We start from the raw sequence: 14,891 nt of genomic DNA, 5'->3' as shown, positions 1-14,891 counted from the left end.
GACTGAGGGTTTTTCCCAACAGGATCTCCCAGGGAACCTTCCAGAAGCATGATCCCCACTTCCTGTCTCCCAGTGGTTGAGGACTGCCCTGAGGAGAGCCAGGCAGGAAGTGAGGTCACAGTCTGCATGGCTAGAACCTGAGCTGAGGCCAGAGGATGGGAGCCAGCAAGTAGGAAGGCTCCAGTCCCTCCCCAAGCCAGGCCCATGGGGTCAGTGAGGTCTGAGAACATTCTCCAGCCCAGATGACTAAGCTGAACTTGCCCCCAGGTGGCTGGAGTTGGGTGAGAGACACAGAGAAAGCAAGCTAGGCAGAGGGACCTGCGTACGCCAAGGGGAAGTCACAGGACAGAGCCCGGTGCAAGAGGGGGCTCCCAGAACACCAAGGGGCAGCGAACAATGCTGCAGACGTGAAGGTGAGCCTGGTGGGCAAACCGGGCACGAAAATGCAACCAGGACTCCAATGCTATTTTCGTCTTCATACTGGGGTCAGATGGAAGAAACCGATTTCTGTTGCGAAAGATTATGAAACCATGGGCAGTTATCCATGGTGAACTTGAAGTTAGAGAGAGAACATCAGTGGGAAAAATCCAAGGAAAGTACAACAAAATGCAAAACACAAATTTCCTGCTGTCTGGGACACTGGTGCTACCACCACTTGCAGAATGTGCTGACCCCCTTTTGCCAGGACCATAGTTCCCCATGCCATCTGTAGGCTGGGGGTGGGGGTGGGGTGGAGCTTGGAAATGTGCATGGGAGGGGCCCAGTTCAGGGTTTAGCAGACACAGCCAATGGCCAGGCTTCCTTCCTGCCATATGACTGTTGCTGTTCCCCAGGACAGGCTACTCCCTTGTCGTGTGGGGGAGTGAGCCACTGAGCACTGGGGTCACTTGTTTTCCTGTCCTAGCACTGCTGGACCTGACGGATGCACCCAAGGCACTGATGTCATGAGAGCAATAAAGTGAGGGGGTTTACCCGTACCTGGGAGATGGGGGCGAGCCCATTTCCCTGTGTGCCTCGGTCCCCTCCACTGTCAGGTGGGCCAGAGGGAGGCTGGGAAGAGCAGCAAGGAGAAGGGGACAGGTTATTTCCCAGGAACGAAGTTAAGGTTAGGGGTCGGCGTTGTGGTGCAGCAGGTCAAGCTGCTACCTGTGATGCTGGAATCTCATATGAGCACTTCCAATCCAGCTCCACTTCCAATCCAGCTCCCTCCTAATGTACCTGGGAAAGCAACAGAAGATGGCCCAAGTGCTTGGGTCCCTGTCACACATGTGGGAGACCTGGATGAAGATTCTGGCTTCAGCCTGGCTCAGTCCCAGCCTTTGCAGCCATTTGGGGGGTGAACTAGTGGATGGAAGACCTCTGTCTCTCTCCCGCTGCCTGCTCCCCCTCTGTACCTATACCTTTCATAAATAAAATCTTTTTAAAAAAGTTACAGTTAGGTAGGAATAAGACATTCTGAGGTTCTGTTGGATAGTAGGGTGACCACAGATAAAGATAACGTACTGAATATTTTTCCAAAAAAAAAAAAAAAACTAGAAGGAGAGGATTTTGAGTGTTTTCAACGTTTCTTTATGATAGACGTCTGAGAGGATAGCTATGTAGACCCTGACGGGACATTACCCAGCATACACATATATTGAGCCATCGTGACTGCACCTCATAAATACATACAATATTCATGTGTCAACTAAAATTTTATTTTAAAAACAGATGACTGGGAAAGTGGAGTCGATAAGATAACTCTGACAGAATTTTGCTCTGGGTGTAGTAAACAGCTCAGAGCGAATCCTCAATACTTTTTGTCTAACATTAGTCTACTGCTCGCTCTGTGACTATTCTGGTGGGCGGGAGGGGAGACCAGGTCTGCCAACTCCAGCCGTGGACCCTGGGGCAGCACAGCATCTGTCAGTAGGTTTGAAAAACTTAGAGAGAGAGAGAGAGAGGTGGGGAGGGAGAGGGGAAAGGGAAGGAAGAATAGTGGAGAGGGGAGAACTTGCTTCTGCCCTCCCTCTGCCTGGAATTGAACTTGAACACACTGAATTACAGTGTGTACACTCTGGGTGGGGTATGTCAGCTGGTCCACCCGGAAGCAGGTGCTGAGACGGATATAGGAGTGCCAAGGTTTATTAGGGAGAGACACTGGCCCAGATCAGAGGGATGCAGAATGGCGCAGGGGAAAATGTCAGACTCATAAGCAGACCTGATGCCGTTTCTTCATTTACCATAACCACAGCCTGCAGGCCACCTCCGAGAGTTCCTTTCCATGTCACAACAGTGGTCCTAATGGGGCACAAAGGGTTTGGGTCATTTGGATCAGGTCCCATTTTCCCATGGACACATTCTGTCTTCCCTAACATTCTATAGCCAAGGATGACCGCTGGCGTGTGCCTGCACCCACAGATCCTTGTGTAATGAAATCATATCAGCCTTCAGCTCCCAGCTCTGTGACGTTACACTTTCTCATAACCACACTTTCTTTATCTGGGGAAGCTGAACTTGAACAAGCCAGGGTGTTTTGCAGTGGGGCTTGTAAATCTCTTGGCCTGAGCGCCACGTGCACCCAGTTCAATCGCACATGCTGCAGTGGACCTTGCTGTGTAAGTACGCGAGCCCCGTGGTTGCTGGCTCTTCTGCAGGGCGCTTTCTTTCCCTGTGTGTTCTAGCCGCCTCTTCCTCACAGTGTCCTCAGGAACCAGCAGGGTCCCCGGGTCACAGATGCCTGGGCTGGGGTGCACAGGAGCCCCCACAGCTCATGGGTATCAGCAGGGGCACAGGGAGAGAGATCCCATGTTGCCCCAGGTGGAGCTGAGCAGTCAGGGCATGGCTGGAGGAGGCTGGGATGTGGTGAGTGGCGCCCAGCTGGGCACTGCACAGTTAGGCTCAGTTCCCCTGGAGCCTGCTCACCATGAGGCAGAGGCAGCTGCCCACTGCCCTGGACCCAGCTTCACAAAGTCTCCTGATAGGACCATGGTCAACTTCCCTGACCTCCAGGGCATGGGTTCTCACACCGACCCAGAAGTCGCCCACCCTGGGAATCCCTCAGCCTTCCTCCCTCAGACTAGGGATGAAGGGCTCCAGGGCACAAGGGGACTCTGAGCAGGGTGGGGCGGTGGCCCACCTGGGGTGGTGAGGATGCTTCTGCAGCAGCCACCTCCCATGGCCTTCCCACGCCCTGCTCTCACTGCCTGCCCTGCCTGGGTGCCTTCCAGCCCCAGGTTCCTGGCCAGCCCCATGCTGGTGTTGCCAAGCCCTACAGTAGGGCAGCGACATTACTGTCTGGATTCCCAGTGAGTCAGAGAAGAGTACACTTTGCAAGTCAGTCCCCCCGCTCTGCCCCCACCGCCATACAGATCAACGTACCGAATGCTGGGTACAGAGGCCCCCAGAACGGAGAGGGCAGCTCACAGCCCATGAATGGCTTGAAAGGGCCGCCCCTGTAGTGGGAGTAGGGCATGGAAGGCATTCCCCAGCCAGGAAGGTGCCCCCGTGACTCCGTGTGGACCTATGGAACACAAGTTACAGCAACACTGATGTGACGGAGAAAAGCACTCGCCCGGGAGCTGGGCCCCAGTGAGGCAGCGGACAGTCCCTGGCACCTTCCCCGGGCTTCAGTACAGCAGCATCAGTGCCACAAAATTGCCCTTCTCTGCTGGGCGTGAGAGGGATTCTGGAGGCCAGGACAGTCAGCTGCTGTTGCCATGCGTCACTACCTGCATCTGTCTCAGAAATGGGGGCTCCCAAGGGATCAGAAAAACTCACTTCAGGGGGTGCAGCGGGTGACACCAGTGCCCCTGCAAACCCCTCTCACTCCTGCTGCTTCCCTTGACAGAAAGGGTGTCCTCCCTGGAGGTGCCACCCACAGGCACAGAGCTCTCCAGGTGACGTGGAATCCTGGGGTCATGCAGCAGCAGTGTCACCTTTGGAAGCTAGGCAGAGGGACAACGTTCACTTGAACTCACAGGTAGGACTGAATTTTAAGTGCACAAGGACGTGCAGGCACATGCTGCCCTAAGCAGAAATGTGCTTGGGATGAAATCATTTGGAAATCAAAGCAGAGACGTCCTGGGAGGTGAGAGAAGACCCATGAGCTGGTACAGCTCCCCAGGTCTGCTGGAAGCTGGCTGTGGGCACTCCAGATCTGATTTCCCCCTTCACTCTGTCCCAGCCTGTGTACACTTCAGGCACAGAGGAGCAAGGCCGGGTAGAGGGGACATGGGCTCCAGGCCCACCCTGGGAGGGACTCGGCAGCAGCAGAGGGGACAGCAAAGAGGTAGGAACTTAGCAAAGCCCGGACTCTGAATAGACACTCAAGATTGCACCCAGCACAGGACCTTGTCGGAGGGAATGGGCTTTCATTTCCGATTATCACAGCAGGTGTGCTAACAGATCAGTCACCTGCCCCCACAAAGGAAAAGGTCAAGTGGCAACCACCAAATACAGGAGCTCAGGAGCAGTCATCGCGCGGCAAGGCCCGGAGTCAGGAGATCGGTGCCGTCCTCCACCCGGGACCGCCAGTCACTGACCCGGACCCCCTCGGGTCCCAGCCTCAAGCATGAAACCTTCAGAGGCGCCACCGACACGCCCAGCTGGGAAGGGTGAGGCCCGTGGATCCTGGGGAAGATTTTGCTTTTTGAAAAGTGAAAGACACAGCAAAGGTATCACAAGACCCACACAGTGCAGACGGGGCCAGGAGAGCAAGCCTCTGCAAAGTCAAGTGTCCCTAACTGGGGGCGATGAAAATGACCCCGGTATGTACCTGTGCGTTCTGAGCGTGCTTGTCCAGGACCGGGCCACTGCATCTCCCAGGGCATGCGAGGGCGCCTGCATCTGCGGAAGGCAAGAAGAGACCGGGCTTGGCTCGCACACGTTCCATGCCCCGCAGCCCTGCACACCTCCCCCACCACCTGAGTCTAGAGCCCACGGGGGCCCTGACCAGAGGCCTGGGTTCACCAGGTGCCACACAGGAGCCCTGAGGATGACCCCAGCAGGCGTTTGCCCAACACCTCACCCCGCTGTGCACAGGGCAGAATGCAAGGGAGCTGGAAATCAACAGGGAAACCAAGGTTTCCTTTCACCGTAGGGGAAGTCAAAATTCAAACACGGATTAAAAATGACAACAAGGCAGCCTTGGGTGCAGAGGACACCCACGAGCCCTGCCCTGAGCAGCACTGCTTGTCCTTTGCTTCTGGCCCTGGGTGGATTTTCACTCCCGCGGTCGCCATGTGTTCTGCCTTCTGTTTCTGCCTCGGCGTCGTCTACATATTAAGGGGCACAAATGGGCTGCAAGAGACTCCTATGCAGCGGTGAGACAAGCAGGCACCGTGGGGGTCAACGGGATCGTGCGACTGTGAGAATTTCACTCATGACACCAGGGACACCGACACTGGGGGACATCTACTCACTAACGGAGGTCCAGAGCACGCAGTGCAAGATGACAACGGAAAGAATCAAGGCACCTCCAGAAACACCCACTCCCTTAAAGCGAACGGTGGCAGGATATTTATCCACAAAGACAGAGCAAAGCAGCTGCTTGTCTCACAGGACCTTCTGCCCCAATCCGAGATTATTGTTGGTGTTAGTTTTCTCAAATAAAAGAACAATAAAGCTTCTGCCCCTGACTCAAGGGGGCAGGAGGAGCTGGCCCAGTTCCCCACTTTGCACAGAGCAGCTGAGAGATCAGGGGTAGTGGGGAGTCCACGGCCAGTACAGGGGCCTCGGCTCCACCCTTCATGGGGTAAGTCCCAAAGGGCCACGTGGCCAGGACACCTGAGTGTGCTGCCTGCCCAGGCGTTCCCTTTACTAAGTGTTTGGGGACAGTGTTCAGAGACCCTCATGATCACCCCCAGAACAAGAAGCAAAGCATACAGTCTGCCACAGAAGTGCAGCTGCTGCCCCTCCCCCACTGCTCCTACCTCTCCATGCCTGGTTCTCCCAGCCGGGTCCTCCCAGGGCTGGCCCCTGCCTCTTGTACCCCTCGGCCAGCTTCATCATTTCCAATCTTGAAGACAGAGAAAAAAACTGCGCTTGAATGACAGCGAGAACATCACGGCACTCAACACAACCTTATCTCAAAAATGCAAAAATGGGCTCGAGAGTCCAGCCGAGCCCGTACCTGTACCTCAAGTACTCAGCCTCCCTGTCGAGGTGCACCAGCTCCTGCTCCAACGCATTGGCCCTGTGCTGTGGGAGGAACACGTGGGCTCGTCAGTCACGGAAGACAGGGCACAGAAGGAAGGAAGCTAAGAAAGGGTCTTACCCAGCTGTCCAGAGACTTTCTGTACTGTGCGGAGACCTGAGAAAGCCAACGCATCACAAGGGTCTGGTGAGGGCTTGTGGGGGGCGTCAGGGTCGGGGCGAGGGGCGCTCAGGGCTCTGCAGAACGCAGCTCACCTGGCACGCAAAGCTGCGTTCCTCCTGCTGCAGCTCCTCCTGCAGCTGGTGAATTCTGGTCCTGTGATTTAGATTCGCTTTCATGAGTGAAAGGGCACCGCTGGGTGTGGTTCTCAGTCCCCTGCCCGAGCCCCTGCTGCCCTCACACTGAGCCTCACACAGTTTATCCGCACCGCTGAAACAGTCCCCTGTCTGTGACAGTGTTGCAGTAGCACCGCTGTCTCTCTCACGTCCTTGTCTATTTGGAACGCACACCTGAAGCTTCCGGGCTGGCACCGCTTCCTGGTCCGTTCTCAGTGTTTCCCTGCTCTCTCCTCCACCCCCAGCACCTGTCCCCCTGAGGCCCTACTCTCTGACTTAGGCCCTCACTGTGTTTCCCCGGGGCCGCCATGGCTGGGTTTCCAAATGGCACAGTCACTTTCAGAGATGTGACTCAGCCCACATCAAACTGCCGGCGCTGTGGTGTAGCAGGTAAAGCCGCCACCTGCAGTGCCGGCATCCCATGTGGGTGCCCGTTTGAGACCCAGCTGCTCCACTTCCAATGCAGCTCTCTGCTGTGGCCTGGGAAAGCAGTGGAAGATGGCCCAAGTCCTTGGGCCCCTGCACCCATGTGGGAGACCCGGAAGAAGCTCCTGGCTTCAGATCAGCACAGCCCCCATTGGTGTGGCCAACTGGGGAGTTAACCAGCAAATGGAAGACCTCTCTGCCTCTTCTTTTCTCTCTGTGTAACTCTTTCAAGTAAATAAATAAGTCTTAAAAAAAAAAAAAAAAAACCTGCTTTCCAAAGGCTTAGGACCGTTTGTCACCAATCCCAGAAACATTTGCATGAACCAAATTTCCACACGGTCTGGCCAGTGTCGGGGATCAGGAAATGTCTAGCAACTTTACATTTTTTCTAATTTGTAAAGGTTGATTATTTTTTTCTGGCTGAGTTCGCTCTACACACATCTTCTAAATATTTGTCTATTTCTGTGTGAATCGCGTGTAAACATCGTACAAAGGTGAAAAATTTAACAATCTGGCAGAGGCTTCGTGAGATGCTGGTGCTTAGCGTCTGAACTCACTTGCATTCCTCTATTTCTGCTGTAGTCGAATTCAGCTTTTCCTCTTTTGCAGACAGCTGCTTCTCCGTATTGGCCTGCTCCTGTCTTCCCCTAGCCATTGCCCTGAGACAGGAAGGAAAGAGACATCATCCAGTAGCTCCGGTGAAACTCTGTCTGTCTCCCCGCCAGCGGTCTGCAGGCCAGGAGTCAAAAGGCCCCCTCCCCCACAACCCGCACCAAGTTCAGTAGGAGGCCACTGGCCTGGGGCGGTCCCGTATTCTGAGTTCCTACATAAAACTGCAACCTGGCTTAGTGTGGCATCCACTAAGAACCTAACTAGGAATATAATGAACAGCTGAGTCTCAGCCAGTCACAAGCAGCCATGCTTCAGCCAATCAGAAGCAGCCAACAGATGAGCCCACAGGTGTGAGGCAACCACCTGGTTGGAACCCATGAAGCTACTTCTGCACTTGCTTACTCTGTGAATACTCACTTACTGCAGAGATGTCTCTCTTCTGGTTCTGAGTGCTGCCCCACTCATGAACAGTTTTTTGATCAGCGAGGCTTTGGTTTAAATTTACTTGTTCTACAGTTTTTCTTAACACCCATAAATGCATAGACTGAGCCCCACACTCAGGGGAAAAACCTAAGCTTCCATACAGGGACAAAGAAAAATCCATCTCTGGCTACCAGCAAGTCCCAGGCCATCCTGACTGCTAATTCCTCTCTCTCTGCTCCTACTCCTAAGTAAATAAAGTCAACGACATGAAAAGCACTTTACGATATGCACTGTGCACCCCTCTAGGAGCAGTCCCTTGTGTTTGGTTGGGGAAAGCTCATGTCAGTTCAGTGTGGAAACCAGGCCTGGCCAACTCAAAACAACTCAGCTCACTCGGATGAAGCAGGAGATCTTGACTGTCTGGTTTTTCCATGGGAGGAGTGGACTTCTCCCTGCAAGGCTGGTGCCATGGCACAGCCAGAGAGACCCTCCCCAGGCACATCATTGCCAGCATGGCATAGCAACCGCTGGACACCTGGGCAGGTCGGGGGAGGAACTCCTATTGCCTACTTCAGAAATATCGTTTCGAAGGCTATAAACTATTTTACTATGTATCATCTTTGTTAAATGCTATAGGAAAAAGTATAAACACTGAAATGTTGATTATTCTAAAAACAAAGACATTGGTTGAGGACAACGGAAACACTGTTGACTTTAAATGTTCCCAACTGCCACCTTGTCAAGGTGTTATAACTTCGAAAGTGGCTTCTGCTGGAACCCTTCACGTCCAGGCAAGTCCACTTGAACAGGACTGGCTGCAGGGATAGTGAACTCAGCAAAAGGCAATGGCCTCCCCACACTCGATTTTCTATGGGTCACGTAGAAAATTAGAGAGCTCTATGGAAAAGGGACAAACATCCTTAAAAGAGAGTTTCGTGCGTTTGTTCCTGGCCATCTAAGCAGTCCCTGAGCCATGCTTTCTGTAGTGACTCTAATGAAATGTGTACATTGTAAGGTGTGGTGGACAGAGCCGGGCACTGTCCTCCCCACCCTAAGAGACCTCATGGTTTCACAGAAGAAGCCAGTGAGGACACAGCAGCCCCCGCCTCAGATGTCAGAAGCAAGTTCCCAAAACCCGAGTCTTGAGGGAGCATAAGGAAGAGTTCTGGCTTTGAACGTGGGTGGAGGGGTCTGCAGTCCCTGATCTCACCAGAGAACAACAGGAAGCTCTGCGAGAAAGATGAGACGAGTGACTGAAGGCATCGACCAGGTGACAAGCCAGGAAGAAAACATGAGGTCACGGTGCAAAGGAAATCCAGGACTAAGGTCAGCCTGGCATTTGGGGCCACTTTCCCCTGTTTTGTCCATGCATTCCAGAAGAGACTACTGAGAAACAAGGAAGGTGAGCAGCCTTTGCACAGAGGCAGGGACTGAGAAGGAAGACAACTAAAGAAGGGACCTGGGGGGCGACCGCCTGTCTGCAGCCAGACCTCAATGTTTTTTTTTTTTTTTCCCAAGGTCTGGCATTGAGTTAAAAATGACTAAGCATACAGCAAGCCAAGACCAAGTGGTGGGACTGAAACCTAAAGGGCAGGGCACATGGACCCCGAGGGAATTCAGATAATGAGGTTGTCAGTGCTGGTGCCAGTGTCCCCTCTGACACCAAGTAAATGATAGACAGAAGTTTCTGACAACCAGCCAGATGGGAAGAAAAAACACGGATTCTAGAAATCAAGGCAGGAAGGACAACCGCAGATGTACTGACACCCTAAGAACTGGGACTTGTTTCTGTTTTGTCTACACGTGTGTTGACGCAGCAGTGCTATCGCAATGGACATCTTACTCCTCTTCAGCCTTCTCGATGCTTTTAGAGATTCCACAGAGATCATCCAGCTGCATCCTCAGAGATTCGAATTCCCAATCTTTTGCTGTTTTCACAAAGGCCAACGTGTCACAGCTGGATCGTAGGTTCTTGTCACATTCTGTAAAGGACAAAGGAGTTTGCTTTGTGTGTGTGCACGTGCACCTGAGGACATGAGGTGAGGGGGGAGATGGGGAGGGCCCCAGGACATGCTTCACCTTCCCAGGGCACGCTCCTTTCCTCCCAGCAAGCAGCATACCTTCCAGCTCATGCACGTTGGACCCCAAGGCGGTCAGCTCTGCTGCCCCAGGGTCTTCCTTCGGGTCCTGAGACAGATAAAAGACATTCAAAACAAAACTGCACAATGATTCGAATGCACTAATGCTACTGAATTGTACACTTAGCGGGGGTTGAGATGGTTAATTTCATGCTGTGTGTTTTTTACCCAAATTAACTTTTTTAAAAGAAAGTGATGATGTTCAGTTCTCCAATTCATGTCATTTATGGGAGTAAGGTTTTGCTAGCTCCTCCCCCTTGATCTTCACCTGAGAATGTTCTCCTTACCTCTTTGTCTTCAGACTTCAGTATCATTTCCCCGAGCAAGGATTCATCAATGGAAATTTTAACCTAATGCAAAACACACTGGGTAATGTCTTTTTTTTTTTTTTTTTTGACAGGCAGAGTGGACAGTGAGAGAGAGAGAGAGACAGAGAGAAAGGTCTTCCTTTGCTGTTGGTTCACCCTCCAATGGCCGCCGCAGCCAGCGCACTGCGGCCGGTGCACTGCGCTGATCCGATGGCAGGAGCCAGGTGCTTTTCCTGGTCTCCATGGGGTGCAGGGTCCAAGCACTTGGGCCATCCTCCACTGCACTCCCTGGCCACAGCAGAGAGCTGGCCTGGAAGAGGGGCAACCGGGACAGAATCCGGCGCCCCGACCGGGACTAGAACCCGGTGTGCTGGCGCTGCAAGGTGGAGGATTAGCCTAGTGAGCTGCGGCGCCAGCCACACTGGGTAATGTCTTAATTCTCAAAAACAAACTTCTTCATCACAATCGTACAAGTCTGACCTCCTACGACATGAAATATTCGACCTTCGTGGAAGGCAAGATGTGAAATGGAAATCCTGTATTGGATGTAGGGGACTTACCTCTGACAATCCTGAGGTGTTTGTGGACATAACACTATTCATGTTCTCTGAAGGTTTTTCCTTTCCCGGTATCTGCACGAGGGAGAGGAACAAACCATGTAGCGGGATTCCCACAGAAGCATGGGTGACAAGCTGAAAACATGAAAGGTCAACTAGACCTGGGCCACAGCTGCCCCTGTGTTCGAAGGGAGAGTGGCTGGGCCAGTCTAGGGCCAGGGGCTAGGTCAAGCCTATAGAGAAATGAGGAACAAAGCATCCCTGGAGGCATGAATGCCTCGTGGCACCCATACCGGTTCTGCTTAGGAGATAATGGGGCAGAAGAGTGAATGAAGAGGGCAAAGCAAAGGAGGGGAAAACTGTTCAAGTCAAATGGCTCAAATGCTTTTCTTCATAGTCTATAAATAAAAGAAATCCAAACCAAATGTGTCCCAGTTCATACAGTGAGACGGGCATGGACTGCTCTCCACCTGGCCTGAAAGCTTCCTTCACCTCCCACCATTTTCTCTGGTTTTCTGTGCGTCGTGCAGGGCAGTGCTGAATTTTGGAATAAATGTGCAGGTTTGAAAAAATAAAACACTTCCTTCCAGATGGTGAACGAAACAGAGATGGTAATGCAGGTTATGCTGAGTCAGGAGTGGAAGAAAATTAATTCCTGATTCGTGGGACATATGAGTGATTTTAGACACATGGTGCGTGCACACTAAGGCAGACAAAAGAGTGAGTTTAACATGCATGCATCTGTTGAAATCGTTACTTAATATATACTAAATTGATCTGTATATAAAGATAATTGAAAATGAATCTTGATGTGAACAGAATGGGAGAGGGAGCGGGAGATGGGAGGGGTACGAGTGGGAGGGAAATTATGGGGGGGAGCCATTCTAATCCACAAACTGTACTTTGGAAATTTATATTTACTAAATAAAAAATGCTAATTAACATGTTAAGAAAAAAAAGAAAATTCTAGACCGAGACAAATTAATTAGAGGGCAAGGACTGATTGGGAAAAACTGGGGGTATTTACATGACAGTCATGTTGTAGATCTTGAGAGGAGTTGGGCTATGTATGTGTAGTTTTAAGAGTTAGTGAATGTACATTTAATATTTGTATGTTTTCCTCTGTGTAACTTTTTTGGAAAAGAAAAATCTGTTAAGAAATGTTGAATTCCACTTTCAGACAGTCCTGCTGAACTACTCTACTGAGGAAGTAGAGTGATGCTTGCAATTCAATATTAAAGGTACTGAAGACAGACTGACAGAGGGATGGATGGATGGTGGATGGATGTGTGAAAAACATGTGATAAAATATTCATCCAGCAATGCTACATGTTTGCACATTTTCATAAGAAAATGGTGGTGGTAATTAGCAAAACCGAAATGTCTCATGTCAGTGAGATTTTGAATATAAGTTCAAAAAGTGACTGAAATTGTATGTACTGGAAGAGTAACAGGTACAATCCCAATCGGATTTTTCTTCAGTCAATCCCTTGTGGAACTGCAAAATGCAAAGATATACTGGGAAACCTCACAGAAGTGATAGTCCCTGGGTTTTTGTTTTAAGGGTAAGGATCAATGGGAAAAACAATTCCCACATTGCTTTCCAAGGTATTGGATAAGCCAATTGTGATATAGCCAATAAAAAGGAATTCTACTCACCCATGCAGAGGATCAAACCACTGATATAGAAAACAACATGGATCAGTATCTGGTTGTACAGACCCAATTAACCCAGGAAAACTGCAATAAGCCCATAACATCTGATTCCCATGGATAAAATGTAATTGGCTGGAGTCCAGTGTTTCAGGGGAAGGTGGTAGGACAGAGGGAGAAGGTCAGGTGGGTTGAACAGGAAGTTACTGAAGTCAGCATGGCCAGGGGATGAAGCTCCGGGGACAGAACGTAAAGAGGTACCACTAACTAAAGACACAATAAGCATGGGTCCAGGCTGGGTGGGCTTCATCCTGATTACTGAAGCTCTGGAATCTCTTAACAAAATAATTCGCCTCTTTCAGATCTCAGCCAAATAACATTTTGTTGCTGCCTAGTTGTGCAGAACATCCTAACCCTGACCCTCCCAAGGACTCTCCAGGAACTGCACTGGCATCTGAGACACCCTGGGATCAGACCCACAATGGCTTCAGCCCCGGGCTGTCTACTCCTGACTTGCCACTGGGCACGTCCTCAGCAGCCTGACCTCCCTTTGCTCTCCTGAAAAGCTCTAAACTGCCCTCACCAAGTAGGACAGCAGTTCTTGAGACTCCCAGCCTGCCGCCATCCTCATCTACCAGTAGATTAGATCTCCTGTTTTCTTTATCCCCAAACCTTGTCCTCGTTATTCTCACCAGCACCTTTTACAAGGAACAGATTTTGGCAACAATAGGTCAGCGGTGACAGGTCTGTAGGACAGGCACACACAGCATGTGTGGGATGCTCAGGAGGAGGCAGAGGGGCTTGGACCAGGGATCCGTTTGCCTCCAAGTCTTCTCCTGTTTGGTGATCACCTTACCAACCCGGACCCTTTATACTCCCTCCCAACCAATCCGCTGCCATCCCCCCTGGTGTGTCACAGTGGAAGCCCCACCTGTGTGCAACCCCGCCCTGTTCTTAGAATGTCCCTCCCCTACTGAGCATGTGCCTGGAGCTGAGCCCAGGAGAGGGCGTCTCTGCAAACCTCTCAGCTTTTAATTCTGGTCCCGCCCAACCCAGCTCCTCCGCACCCCCTTCTGGGAAGATACTTCCTCCTTAACTCTCAGGGCCTGCCATGGTCGGTCTGGACTACAAAACATGCTAAGTAACTGAAGACAGACTCCGGAAGCATACAATACACAGAGAGAGCGGTTCAATCCCTCTCTCGGGAATGGATACAAGAGTAGACAGAACACCAATACGCTGTAGAAAGTTTTCATGGGAAAAAAAGATTTATTTACTTATTCGAACGGCAGAGTCACACAGAGAGAAGAGGAGACAGAGACAGAGGGAAGCTCTGTTGGTTCACTCCCCAAATGGCCATAATGACTGTGCTATGCCAGGCTGAAGCCAGGAGCCAGAAGCTTCTTCTGTGTCTCCCACACGGGTGTCAGTGGCCCTGGGGCTTGGTCTAGTTTCTGCTGCTTCCCCAGGCATATTAGCAGGGAGCTAGATGGGAAGTAGAGCAGCTGGGACTTCAACTGGTGCCCACAGGGGATGTCAGCTTAATCCACCGCACCAAAGCACTGGCCCCAAATCATCTTAACTCAGTCATGTTTCTATACCAATACAGACCACACAGTGACTTTAACCACATATTGTACATTTATAAAACCTAGCCCTCTGCATGGGAAACCCAGATGGAGTTCCAGGCTCCTGGCTTCAGCCTGGCCCAGCCCCTGCTCTTGTGGCCATTTGGGGAGTGAATCAATGGATGGAAGACCTCTCTGTCTCTTCTTCTTTGTAACTCTACCTTTCAAATAAATAAATAAATAAAAACTTTAAAAAATTTATGTACAAAAGAAGATGGGATTAAAAGATAATGTTATTCTGGTGCATCTGGGGGATTCCTGAGCTCTGGAGAGTGAATGGGAAGGAACGGGTGTATGGGTGCTTATGGGAGTGACACGAGGGTAGGGCTCCCGGGGCCCTGAGCAGGGCTAGAGGAGTCTGTGGGACCCCGAAGTCTCCAGAGGAGGCTCCCTGAGTCACCCACACCAGGTCTGGGCCGGCACAGGTGCAGCAGCAGTGTCACTGGAGGATGCAGAGGCAGAGGATGGTGGCAGGGAGGCGACAGCTGGCAGGTGAGCATGGCCAGGGCTCACTGCTCCAGGTATTCCTGCCTCAGCCTCTCGGGGTCTCACCCTTCTGCAGGGTCTGGGCCAAGCCTTGCAGCACCAGGTGCTTGAAGCCACTTGGAGGGTCCCTCCTGGGCCTCTGTATTTTGGATCCTGAATGGGTGCCCCAGGGTAGCCCAGGGCTCTGGA

At 51.6% G+C, this 14,891-nt stretch overlaps 1 protein-coding gene across 4 annotated transcripts; it reads right to left on the bottom strand.

Annotated features, from left to right (window-relative positions):
* Positions 1–2,108: 2,108 nt before the first annotated feature.
* Positions 2,109–13,420, bottom strand: LOC103348559 (transport and Golgi organization protein 1 homolog). Of its 4 annotated transcripts, none has more exons than XM_008257761.5 (13): positions 13,287–13,420; positions 10,939–11,010; positions 10,358–10,420; positions 10,053–10,119; positions 9,776–9,914; positions 7,455–7,556; positions 6,391–6,451; positions 6,257–6,292; positions 6,113–6,180; positions 5,913–5,998; positions 4,757–4,827; positions 3,361–3,502; positions 2,109–2,280 (listed from the first exon to the last, which is right to left on the bottom strand). In XM_008257761.5, the coding sequence occupies exons 2-13, from the start codon at positions 10,978–10,980 to the stop codon at positions 2,267–2,269; spliced, it is 891 nt and encodes a 296-aa protein (XP_008255983.3). In that variant the 5' UTR covers positions 10,981–11,010; positions 13,287–13,420; the 3' UTR covers positions 2,109–2,266. The 4 variants fall into 4 exon arrangements, with proteins under 4 accessions (XP_008255983.3, XP_089177915.1, XP_051703806.2 ...); XM_089321789.1 differs by having other exon boundaries at positions 6,119–6,180; XM_051847846.3 differs by lacking the exon at positions 13,287–13,420 and having other exon boundaries at positions 10,939–11,106.
* Between the last annotated feature and the right edge of the window lie 1,471 nt (positions 13,421–14,891).

Source organism: Oryctolagus cuniculus, chromosome 19 (genome assembly GCF_051225735.1).
Source record: "Oryctolagus cuniculus isolate XC-2025 breed Fujian yellow rabbit chromosome 19, ASM5122573v1, whole genome shotgun sequence".
Lineage (NCBI taxonomy): Eukaryota > Metazoa > Chordata > Mammalia > Lagomorpha > Leporidae > Oryctolagus > Oryctolagus cuniculus.
The sequence above is the reverse complement of the archived record's forward strand: the minus strand, read 5'-3'. Positions and strand labels throughout refer to the sequence as shown.